Source organism: Xiphophorus maculatus, chromosome 11, assembly GCF_002775205.1.
Source record: "Xiphophorus maculatus strain JP 163 A chromosome 11, X_maculatus-5.0-male, whole genome shotgun sequence".
NCBI lineage: Eukaryota > Metazoa > Chordata > Actinopteri > Cyprinodontiformes > Poeciliidae > Xiphophorus > Xiphophorus maculatus.
The window spans coordinates 12,990,775-13,003,132 of record NC_036453.1 but is presented as its reverse complement, the minus strand read 5'-3'; the positions used below and the strand labels follow the sequence as shown (position 1 = coordinate 13,003,132).

General features: G+C 40.3%; 1 protein-coding gene across 1 annotated transcript in view; it reads left to right on the top strand.

The window, feature by feature from the left end:
- The window catches only part of tecta (tectorin alpha), a 28,930-nt gene extending 16,572 nt beyond the window's left edge, over nucleotides 1–12,358 (top strand). The window contains exons 13-24 of the mRNA XM_014472621.2: nucleotides 1,746–1,945; nucleotides 2,388–2,768; nucleotides 4,467–4,753; nucleotides 4,928–5,208; nucleotides 6,024–6,134; nucleotides 6,208–6,410; nucleotides 7,174–7,337; nucleotides 7,811–8,059; nucleotides 8,937–9,099; nucleotides 9,192–9,276; nucleotides 10,373–10,492; nucleotides 11,772–12,358. Coding sequence (XP_014328107.1) covers nucleotides 1,746–1,945; nucleotides 2,388–2,768; nucleotides 4,467–4,753; nucleotides 4,928–5,208; nucleotides 6,024–6,134; nucleotides 6,208–6,410; nucleotides 7,174–7,337; nucleotides 7,811–8,059; nucleotides 8,937–9,099; nucleotides 9,192–9,276; nucleotides 10,373–10,492; nucleotides 11,772–11,875 — 2,348 coding nt within the window. The 3' untranslated portion in view covers nucleotides 11,876–12,358. The remainder of the gene's footprint in view (nucleotides 1–1,745; nucleotides 1,946–2,387; nucleotides 2,769–4,466; nucleotides 4,754–4,927; nucleotides 5,209–6,023; nucleotides 6,135–6,207; nucleotides 6,411–7,173; nucleotides 7,338–7,810; nucleotides 8,060–8,936; nucleotides 9,100–9,191; nucleotides 9,277–10,372; nucleotides 10,493–11,771) is intronic.

Below are 12,358 nucleotides of genomic sequence, written 5' to 3'. Positions count from 1 at the left end.
CTGTTTATTGCATGTTTTTGCACAAAATCATTCTTAGGAAATGAGATTTCAGCATCCAGTGAACTCCTTTCATGTCTTCAGGCCTCTGTTGCTTTAAATCCAAATTATCTGCTGCTAGCCCCCCAAGTCAATGTTTAGACATGAAAAGGCTACGAACAGATGCGCAACAATACAATCGTACATCTTTGAAAAGCAGAAGTGGAGCCTCCTGCATAACCAACAAGAATGCAGCAAGTGGTTTCTGGATGGTGAGTCAACAACAAAACATTTTTCTTTTTCAGCAGTCTTTGCAGAGGTTGCTAGGTGACGGGGGGTGTAGCTCTGCTGGGGTTGCTAGGTAATGGTGCAGTGCCTGCTGATTTGTTACTTTACATTCCGGATGTTGCATTTTCCAGTCACCAAAAAACAACCGACTGAGTTTTTTTTTTAAACACTTGGACTGTTTTTAGAAGCAGGTGAGGCCCAGAAGGAAGAACAAAAATGTGCAAAATGTGAATTTTGCTTAAAAGGTCCCCTTTAGTGTAGAGTCCTGTGAATAAGTAAGTACGCCCTGATCAGCTGACGTAAAGATCTGGTAACGAGTCTTTAACATCACCTTTGTCCCACTCTTCTTTGCTGAGTTGTTGTAATTATGTGACTTTGGAAAGTATCAAACCGTGAACAGCCTGTCTGGATTTCAGTGCCTACTTTGACTAGACAACCCTAAAACCCCAACGTATGTGTTTTGGAACCATTGAGTAGTTGACCTGCTGGTTTGTTTTGGATTATTGTTGGACCCTGTCATGTAAGGTGAAGTAGCAAAGGATTCCCAGATCATCATACTGCCACCACCATGTTTGACTATAGGTATGAAGCTCTGGTTCTGATTGGTGAGTTAGGTTTAAGCCCTAAACTTAACATTTTCCCAGGAGTTTCTGTGACCATCAAGGTGTTTTTTGGTAAATGTGATGGATCTTTGTGTTCTTCTGGGTCAGACGTGGTTCTGGTCTTGAAGCTCTCATATGGAAGCCATTTTCTCCCTTTCTTATTGTTGGATCATGACCTCTGACCTTAACTGAGTCAATAAGTTAAATCATCGTTTTCTGACGTTATTTATTTCTGATATTCTAATTTTTTGATGAGCTGAAATGTCAATGTAACAAAAGCTCTTTACAACAATCAATACTGAGCCTGAGCGTCCGAGTCGGATGCTGCTCTAAAAACAGATCTTTACAGATGTTGATGCTCATGTATCTAAATGATTTTGTTATCTCTACGTTAAATAAAGTCTTTGCTGCTTTGCATTATATTATTAATGGTAGTCATTAATACCATTATGTTGACCCTCCTGTAGATTAGTACCAGAGGGCCACAGTTCACTAAATCAACAGAAAATGATTTAATGAACTGAATCTGTTAATTAATTAAAATTTAAAGCAAATAGTTTCATAATTTATTAAAATGCGCATATATTAAAATATTTTATTAATAAACACATGTTTTCTTAACAATAATACTGTAGTTTATTATGTATTTAAATATTTTGTGGGTGTGAAGGTCGGCACGTCAGTGGGCGGGGCTAACAGCTGGTCAGTCGTTTAATTGGTCTGAAGGAGACCTTCTGTGAAGGTTAAACCAATCAGGTGTTGGGATCTACTTTATGAACCACAGTGATGATCTAATAAATAATCACAAAAGATAATCATATTTACCGTAAGAGCTTCTGTTCCCAGTTTGTAGCGTAACCTGCTGGTTTCTGCTCCCAGTCCAGAGCTGTCCTCCGAACAGCCATTACTCCAGCTGCATGTCGGTGTGCCCGCCCCAGTGCGCCCCCGCCCGCGGCCAGCGGGACTGCAGCCAGGACTGCGTGGAGGGCTGCCAGTGCGACCTGGGCTACGTGCTCAACGGCAAGAGCTGCATCCTGTCCCAGAACTGCGGCTGCTACACCGACGGAAAATACTACGAGGTCAGTGTCCGCTGGAAACGCTTTTTAAACGGCCTTGGATTTCTACATGTTTCCCTTCAAGAAACCGTCCAAAGTTTTAAAGTGGTTATAGTCAACAGGTGTTGGCGCTTTTTAAGCTTTTCTTTGGACTTTGGCTGCTTTTCCTCTGATTTTCACTCCTTGTACCGGAACATGATGCCACATTCTTCAGTTTTTAAATTTTTAATTCATCCACTTAAGCTTCTTGTTTGCCTTATTTTAAAGATGCAAGAAAACTCAAAAAATATGAGATTTGAAAAAACTATATGTATATATTTTTGAGTCTGTAAAGTCCAGTTAATGATTAATCGATTGTTGAATTAGTTGACAGTTAATTCAATAATTAGCCCTAGTCCACTGTATGAAGAAATATTTTTTTCTGTGATGGTAACTCATGCTAACGTCTAAAATGTTTCGCCTTCAGCCCAAACAGCTGTTCTGGAACAACGACTGCACCAAGCGCTGCCAGTGCATCGGGCGGAACCTGATCCAGTGCGACCCGCGGCGCTGCAAGGCGGAGGAAGAGTGCACTCTGCGATTCGGGGTCCGGGGCTGCTTCGCGCGGCGCTCTCAGCACTGCGTGGCATCGGGTGGCGGCGTCTTCAGGACCTTCGACGGGGCGTCGCTGCGTCTCCCGGCCTCCTGCTCCTTCGTCCTGTCCACAAACTGCCGCAAGCTGCCCGACCTCTCCTTCCAGCTCATCGCTAACTTCGATAAATGGAGCACGCCCAACCTCACCACCATCTCTCATGTCTACCTCTACATAAACGAGGAGAACATACTGATCTCTGGCAGCACCGTCAAGGTAACAGTGGTTTCCTATCTGCAAACTCAAAGTAAGACACAGACTTTTACATACTTAAATAACTGTGAGCTTGTTTCAGTTTTGATTGGATTTGTTTAAAGTTCATCTGTTTCTCTGTAGGAACTCAGGGGGAGTGAATCCTATTATAACACATTTATGCTTCATTTTTTCCCCTAATGAATTTGTTTTCTGCTCGAATTGTGCAGGATGAATGTCGTCATATGTGAACAATAGTGAAAGTGGAAATGGCTTCTCAAAGTTTTTTCTTTCACATCATAAAAACATGAAGTTTTAAAAGGAAGCGTAAACCTTTTGATGCTTCTAGGCCTCATTGAAGCCTGGACTTCACTGTCGTTCCATTTTGAGGTGTTTTGAATCACTTTAAAAGCCAACATTAGAGGATGTTTCATGTTGTACATGATACCTGAAAACGACCCGTTCAGAATGGTCCAAAAGTCTGTAGTCGGCTCTCATTTTATAACATTTAGCTTTCAAACAGCCAGATTTAAATTTAGTCTTTTAAGGTGAACTTAGTTCTTTAGTTTTCAGCCTGTTGTAACTATCTAACCCTGAATAGCATTGCACAAGCAGACTATCACTAACACAGATTAGAGCTGTTAGTTTTCAGAAAGACGGAATTATAAGCAAAGTGTTTTTGCATCACTTTTGGGTTTTTTCTGTTGGTTCTGTTCTGGGAAACCTTTAACAACCGACCAAACAAGGCAATCCAGAGCTAATCTCCATTTACCCCTTTCCTTCTGTCCAACTTACCTGCTCCCTCTTTGTGAACGGGAAGCCAGAGCCCTAAGAGGCTCTGGCTTCCCTCCAAGGCATTCGTCTCTCACAGAGGTAGATGCTGAGCTTCTTCTAGCCTCTAATCCTGGTGTTTGTTAATCCTACTGAACCTTTAGTTAGTGATCTGGTTTGTATTTGTGCAGCACGTCACATGGAGGTTAGAAATCCAACCTCAAGCAGAGCTAGATTCTGCTGTTTGGACTGAACTGCACCGGTCCGGTTGTACCTGGAAGTGAGAATCTCTGAGCTCTGAGTCTGAATAACAAACGCCTTCTGATGTTCTGACTCGGAGAGTTTCTCATCACACACAAACATCTATAAATCCAATATGGCCGCCACACATGTATAAAGCGGCAACAGCTGCCATCATAATCTGTCTAGAGCTGCAAATGTAACATAATATATAAAAAATGAAATGATGATTTTGGATAAATATCTAGGAATGTTTTGGGCATTTTTAAGGAACCACAATTTTATTTCTGTTTTGCGCTTTTGAAATAAAAAAAATAAATAAAATGTTTGCAGAAAGAGCACTAACACGTTTTCTTCTATAGGATGTGGATGTTTGTAAAAACATTAAAAAATATATATGTATCTAAAAACATTTCTGGCACTTTTGTGTCATAATTTTGTGGAAATTGAATGTAATTGTTACTTCAAAAATTGCTAAAACTGATTTGTTTTTTATTATATCTACAATTAAACCACTAATTGATTCTTTAGCCAGAGTTATTAAGAGCCATTGTGAAAGGTCTAAAGAGCTGCAGGTTGCAGACCCCTGGTCTAGAGGGCCACATAAAAAGCTATGGCGGGCCATATTTGGCCCCCTGACCTTGTGTTTGACACTGTTGAACTCTGGCGACGTTCTTGTGCCTCTAACTGAAAACCGAATCGTCCCTCCAGGTGAACGGGACGCCCGTGTCCGTCCCGTTCCTAACGGGCCTGATGACGCGTCTGTCCACGTCTGAGGGCTTCATCGTCATCGACACGCCGCAGGACATTCAGGTGCGCTACAACCACTTCAACACCCTCAGCATCACCATGGGCCAGCGGCTCCAGAACAAGGTGTGCGGCCTGTGTGGAAACTTCAACGGAGACCCCAACGACGACTACATCACCTCCAGGGGCAAACCGGCCGTCAGCGCGCTGGAGCTGGCCCAGAGCTGGAAGACCAACGGCATGCAGAACAGGTAGAGATGGAAACCTTTCATATTAGAGGAGAAACCGTTTATAGCAGAGCGGGTAGCGACGGAAACCTTTTAAAAATCAGAACAGGTGATGATGGAAACCTTTCATAGATTGTCCCAACAGTTTGTGAAGCCTTGCGGAGTTTAATAACTCAGCCGACTGTTTTTGTGTCCCAGTTGTGACGAGACCCAGTACGTGGCTTTAGCCCAGTCCTGTGACAACACGGCCGTCCTGGCGCTGCAGGGCGAAGAGGCCTGTCAGAAGCTGACCCAGCTGAAGGGCTTCTTCCAGCCGTGCCACGGCCTGCTGGACCCGCAGCCCTTCTACCAGTCCTGCTACCTGGACGGCTGCTACAACCACCGCAAGGCGCAGGTCTGCGGCTCCCTAGCAGCCTACGCTGAGGCCTGCCGCTCCCTAGGAACCCTGACCACCAAGTGGATCACCCAGGAGAACTGCTGTAAGAGCACCGTAGACAGCTGGTCCTGTCCGCTAGGGGGCGCCATTAGTAAAAGTTATGCAGTCAAAAATTATTAATGGGAATAATTTGGGTTATGTAGCCTGTCATAAGAAATAAAATGCAGGTGAATTTTTCAAAGGCTTATTTTCATCATGTCATTCATCCATTTAAAAAAGTTAATTTCAAACTATATAATTAGTTAGCAAGCTAAATAATTAGCTCCAAGCTTAATACTTGGTAAGCGAGCTCAATATTTAGCTCCAATGTAAATATTTAGTTTAATGCAAAATATTTAGTTTGACTTTAAATATTTAGCTCTAAACTAAATATTTAGTTTGACGCTAGATCTTTAGCTCCATAGTAACTAAAGATTTAGCTTGCTCAGTTACAATTTGGTTAATAAGTTAAATATTTAGATCCAATCCAAATGTTTTCTTAGCCAGCTAAATATTTAGCTCCACTTAGTATTACACTAAATATTTAATTTGACACTAAATGTTTACTTTTCTCACTTCATATTTAGTTAAACTAAATATCTAGCTTTAAAGTTTAAAGTTTGGAGCAAAATATTTAAGTTGAAGTTGATCCACTAAGCGTTTAGTTTGAAATTGTGATGTTTAATATGGTCAAAGTGAGAGGCCAAAGAACCCAATTTATTTCTGTTAATTCTTGGCTCTGTTGTAGTTTTACTGTTTTTGTGGAAAAAAAAAAGAAAGAAAAAGTGATAAATCTGAGCGGTGTGAATACTTTCAGGTTGATTTCTGACCTTTCTGTGTGAGTGCGACAGCTAACATTGTGTGCTCACCTGTCTTTAGCAGAATGGATCTACGACCCGTGCGCCGGAGAAATCTGCACAAACTTCACCTGCGAGTTGGAGAACGGCGGCGACCTGTGCGGCTGTCCGGAGCTGCCCACCAACCCTGCAGGTGAAGCTCCCGCCGCGTCACAGCGTCCACACCTGCCAAACACACCTGCGCTTCATGTGAATGTGTCCGGCAGGTGAGGACGACATCATCCAAGCGGAGGTGAACTGCAAGCACGCCCAGATGGAGGTCTCCATCTCCAAGTGCAAGCTCTTCCAGCTGGGCTTCGAACGTGAAGACGTGAGGATCAACGACGAGCGCTGCGCCGGCATCGAGGGCGAGGATTTCATCTCCTTCCACATCAACAACACCAAAGGCCACTGCGGCTCCATCGTCCAGGTGCGCTGCTGCTCCTGGAGCTGGGGGTGATCAAATATCGTCTCGTTTACGGTCAAACTGGTGGATCATTTGACTCAGAAAAAATATTGCGATATCAAAAGACGACGTCATATAACAGAGCCTGACCTGAGCAGCTCCGTCATTTTCCACACAGAAATAAAAATGAACAAAGTTTCTGACCACAAGCTCAGAAAACAGCTGCAAAAACGGAAATGATCAGGATTTTTAAAATTATATTTATTTGTGGATAATTTTTAAAAGGAAGATTTTCTTTTATATTAAAAGAAGAGTCTTGGTTTTGCACATAATGTTTAAGTTGTTAAAAAAACATGAGGAAAACCTAATGCTCTGTTGTTTTCATTTGTGTATTTAAATACTTTTATTAACACTCAGTAGCTGATTTTTGTTGGGTTTATTTTGGCCAGTTTACATTCATACTTAAGTTTATTTAAAAAAATTATAAACTTAAATCTTACTTGCTTGTCTATTTTATATTTTTTTGTTGCACTAAATGTGTTGTGTGATATTGTATGTATTTATATGCAAATATTTTTTTTATTCTGATGATATAAAGTAAAACAAAATAATTGTTTTGAAGTTACACATTTGCTTTGCCAAATCCAGTAGAACAAAAGCAGAACGTGTGGATTATTGTCTGTTTTTGGATTATTTTCTCTGTTTTTGTAAATCTTGCTCGCTCCTCCTTTAACTGAATGTTTCTGGGCTGAAAGTGTCCTTTTTTTTTTTATTTCGTCCCCTGCAGTCTAACGGCACGCACATCATGTACAAGAACACCGTCTGGATCGAGAGCGTCAACAACACCGGCAACGTCATCACCAGAGACAAAACCATCAACGTGGAGTTTTCCTGCGCCTACGAGCTGGACCTGAAGATCTCCCTGGAGACGGTCCTGAAGCCCATGCTCAGGTCTCGCTCACACGCAGCACCTGTCCAAAAATAAAACCTAAGAAAAAATATCCTTCAAGTAATTCAGCTTTTATTCCGGCTTCATGACATCAGGCTGAGAAATCCAAACATTTACTGAGTGGGGAAGAAAAATCCCACATTTTCTGCAAAACAACAATAATTTATACAATAATTTAAACAACATTTAAAGTGCTTCACGGAGGGAGAAAGCGCAAAAAATTAAGAAATATATTAAAGTGCTAAAAGCAAAATATAACGAAAATGTAAAGCAAATAAAACCTGAGGGACTATAGAAATGATCCAGTAAATTAATATTTGACCGTTTTTAGTCTTGATTAGAAGGAACCAGCAGATTCTGCACGACCCAGTGAAATTAGCAAGAGCTGCTCCTGAAATGATTATTACTGTTACTGTTGTTATTATTAACATTATTTCAGGACAGAAATGTCTGATGCTTTCTGCTCTCCCTGCAGCGTGATCAACCTCACCCTGCCGACCCAGGAGGGAAACTTCATCACCAAGATGGCGCTGTACAAGAACTCGTCGTACCGCCACCCGTACCGGGAGGGCGAGGTGGTGCTGAGCACGCGGGACATCCTGTTCGTGGGCGTGTTCGTGGAGGGGGCGGACGTCAACCAGCTCATCCTCATCGTGAACATGTGCTGGGCCACGCCGTCGCGCTACAGCAGCGACAGACTGCGCTACATCATCATAGAGAGGGGGTAGGCCTCACCGGGTTCAACAGGTTCACTTAGTCAGCAGAAAGCAAAGCCCAATAAATAAAATTTATTTTATTTTATTGTTTTTTGGAGCAAGAAAAGAATTCCACCCACTTTTGATGACGCCCTGGGCAGCTGCCTGTTTTTGTCCATTTCAGTTCTGTTACATAAAATCAAGATGAAAATTCATTAAAATATGTATTTATAATGCAGTTATTGCTGCCATATTTTGTTGTTTTTAAGGGCTGGAACCAGAAGTTTCATGTATTATATAAAAAGACACACATGTATGGTTTTTTTCCCTCACTTTCTGACCTGAAATCAGAATAAACTTTTTCTGTTTTAGGTAATTTACGATTTCCAATTGTTTCCCTATTTGCTAAACTCCAGAATAACAAGCAAGTCATTTTTTAATCTGATTTTTATTACTTTGTGTTAAAATTAGACGAAGATAAACAAAGTAAATACCTAAAAATTTTAACTTTTAATGGAAAAAAAAAACTACCCAAACTGGCCTGGACTTGTATGAAAAAGTAATCACACCCCAAACCTCAGAAACTTTGGTAACGGAAACCATCAAATGTTTCTGGTAGTGAGCATTTAGCATCACCATGGATGACCTTTGACCCTTTCTGCTTTTGCTGTTTAGTTCAGTTTTCCAACAGGAACTGTCTGGTTAAGGTATAACACAGCATCGTCACACCATTTCAGACTTTAACTAGGCCACCCAAAGCCGTCTGTTTCTGAGCCATTCAGAAGCATGAAAGAAGCCCAGACTGTTTCCAAACTATTTCCAAAAACTTAGAATAAATCACTCCACTGCTTATTTTGCCTATAAAAACTTTGGCTCGTAGAGGCTGATGCGTTTTTCCTCCTCCAGGTGTCCGAACACGAAGGACAACACCATCGGGATGGCGGAGAACGGCGTGTCCCTCACCTGCCGCTTCCACGTCACCGTCTTCAAGTTCATCGGCGACTACGACGAGGTGCACCTGCACTGCGACGTGTCGCTGTGCGACTCGGACACCAACGCCTGCAAAGTGGTGAGAGGCTCGAGGAAAGACGCTCGGCGCCAATCGGAGCGCTCTCCCAACCGCTTTCCGTTTCAGTAAAGCTGTGTGTCGTCTTGGTCCAGAACTGTCCACACAAGAGGAGGATGTACTCAGAGGACAGCGAGCACAAGGAGCACATCCTGTCAGTGGGACCCATCAGGAGGAGAGGTCAGAAAACCGCATTTCACCAAAATTAACTTTTAACATGGATCCTAAACTCTTCTGGGTCTGGAGGACGAGGAGTCCAAATCCAGACCCAGAGGAGTTTAGGGGAACCTTTTCTATTAAAAACTAAAAATAAATGCAACAAAATTTAACTTTTTAATGAAAAAAGTTTTTTAAGAAATCAGCTGAACCTTTTATTTTAAAAAGCAGCTAAACTTTTACTGTTTATATTTCAAAAAACCTGAACTTTAAAAAGTAAATGAGAAAAATTATTCAAAAAAAACTTTTTCCCTTTTTCTTTTATTCAAAATCTAAAGCAACTTATTAAAATAGATTATCTGTTTTTCAATTAAATCAATTTCTTTAATGGTTTAAAATAAAACCTGCCAGACTTTTTTCTTTTATTTAAAAAATGTTTCTTAAATTTAAAACATGATTTCAAAAAATGATTTTCTTTTTCTTTTTTTGTGAAAAAAAAAAAACAGCTGAACTTTTATTTTAAAGATGAACATAAAAAAAATATCAACAACGGAACTTTTTTTCTTTATTATATAAAGAATTAAAATAAAAGAGAACTTCATTATTAAAAAACAGTGGAACGTTTTTCTTTAAACATATAAAAATTGCATTAGAAAAATGTAAATACATTTTAAAAACATTAAATTTTTAAGGTGCATTCAGGTACAACTCGTACACTGGAGCGTCTATATATCAAAACAACTCCAAAGTGATGTAAACATCTTTTATTCTGACGCATCAGAGCGTCTGAAGAACCTCCACCAGTTTCAGGTGGTTTTATCATTTAATTAATCCAGGCATTAACTGAAACCTGATCATCCTTAATTATTCACAATAATCAAACCAAACCTCCAGTCAGCTCTCTTTTTGAAGTTATAAAACAAAATAAAATTAATTTAAGAAATGTTAAAAAAACAATCAGAAGAAACTTTTTCCAATAAATGAACTGGAAGAAAAATTTTACAAAAATAAACCAATAAATGTTGAATCAAAGTAAAAAATTGACAGTATTTGTTTAAAAGCAGCTTTTGTTTTTTCTTGGTTTTTTTATGTCAATGACATCACTTCCTGTCTCCTCCAGAGTCCGACTGGTGTGAGGAAGACAACGGTGGCTGTGAGCAGATCTGCACCAGTAAGGGAACTGGGCCCATCTGCAGCTGTGTGACTGGGATGCTGCAGCCTGATGGGAAAAGCTGCCGCAGTAAGAAAGACACAAAATGTCAGAAATCACCTTCGATCTGCAAACATTTAGCCACCGAGTCTGATCTGAAATGTCCTAGTTAAAGATTGAAAATGAATTCCTTTGATTCTCCAACAAGCTTCCACATGTTTTAGAATATTTATCTGGTTAAACTGTTGCTACAGCCTCAGTGTTCTGTGTTTTTGCCTCCTTAATTGCACCTTAAACTGTTTTGCAGTGGGGTTCTGTGAAGTAGTTGTCAGTAGACAGTAACTTGCGTGTAAATTCCCACATCACACGGCAGGAACGAACCCGATCGAACCGTTATACCTAGGATTTCTGTCGGCTAATGTGTGGTCTGTCAGGTTTTGAAAATGGGTCGACAATCTGCCGACAGCTCTAAGATCGTGTAGTGTGCGCTGGGCTTTACACTAAGGAAATGAGGAAGGAGGGTCAGTGGAGAGGACCGGAGTTGAGACTTTTTTCATTCAGTGTCATTAACAGAAAGAGAAAAAGACCAGAAGAGACGATAATGCAGATAATTGAAATGACGTCGATAGTTTTAATTTATCGTACGATTAATTGATTTATCGTTTATCGCGACAGGCCTAGTCACTTAAATTTCATAGTAAAGACGACGACAAACACCCAGTTACTTTTACTTTAGTAAACTTCATTAAATAAAGCTAAAGTTTCTGAAGAATGAGCGACTCACACACATCCTGTCGTTTAGAATAAAAACAAAAGAATCCAAAGATTACAGGGAAAAAGGCAAATCTGCTGTATCTTATGTTTCAGATGTTATTTATTTTTATTAAAATATTGAGTTGCTTGTCCAAATAGAACAAAAATATTTTTAAAAAGTTTCTGCTTTCAATGAATCGCTCGCAGACGTTTTTGGACAGGTTGTTGTAATCGACACCTGCAGGGTGCAGCGTTCCCACGGTAACAGAGGGGAAAAATAACGCCTTTCTGTGGGAAAACATCTCAACAACGCAAATAACCTGCTCTGCAAACATTAATATATACATGTATTACACAATATAACATGGAAAAAGCAAAGTGTTGACTAAGAACATGCCATCTACTTTTTAAATGCTTTTTTGTATGTCTACTGCCTCAAAATAACAAATATGAGCTTGTTTCACTCAGAGAACGGAGAAAACTTCACAGAAATCAAAGTTAAGCCATAGCTGAGTTCTGCGTGTTTGTTGAATGTGTGAAGCATAAAATCTGAATCTATGAATAATCTGGGATTATTTGCATATCTGACGGTTTTGTTCTGGTTTTGGTTCTGCAGCTCTGAGCTCGTCCTGTAAGGTCGCCCCTGCTCTGCCTCTGCTGGGCGCCAGCGCCGTAATCTCCATCATCCTCACCCACTTTAACTCCTTCATCGTCTCCTAACAGCCACAGCAGCCAAACGCCAAACAGGAAAGACTTGAAGACGAGGCGGGGATTTGAATTTCTGGGTGCAGATGTGAAAATAGCTCTTTGTAGAACTCTGTAAAGCTTCTGTTCTTTAGATTCACCAGGATTTCTAATTTAAAGTGTGTAGAGGTTGTTTTTTTTAAATGTTTTTTTTTAAGTTTCTGATTGTTTTCCTTTTTTATGGAAGTATTGTGTTAATAATAATCACCACCAGATGGCGCCAAAGAAGCAAACATCTTCAAATCTAAACAGTGGAATTTGAGGTGGATTAAATGTGAAAGTCAGGGAGAGATAGTGATTAAATTATTATAAACTACATTTCTTGGTGAAATAAAACATGATTGGATAGTTTGACAGTCAGAACTGTAAGAATAAAATCTGAAACTGGCCTTTTTAAGTGTTACCTCTGGCATAACAGCCGCATCTACAATAAACACTCAATGAATTGAGTCACAGAAT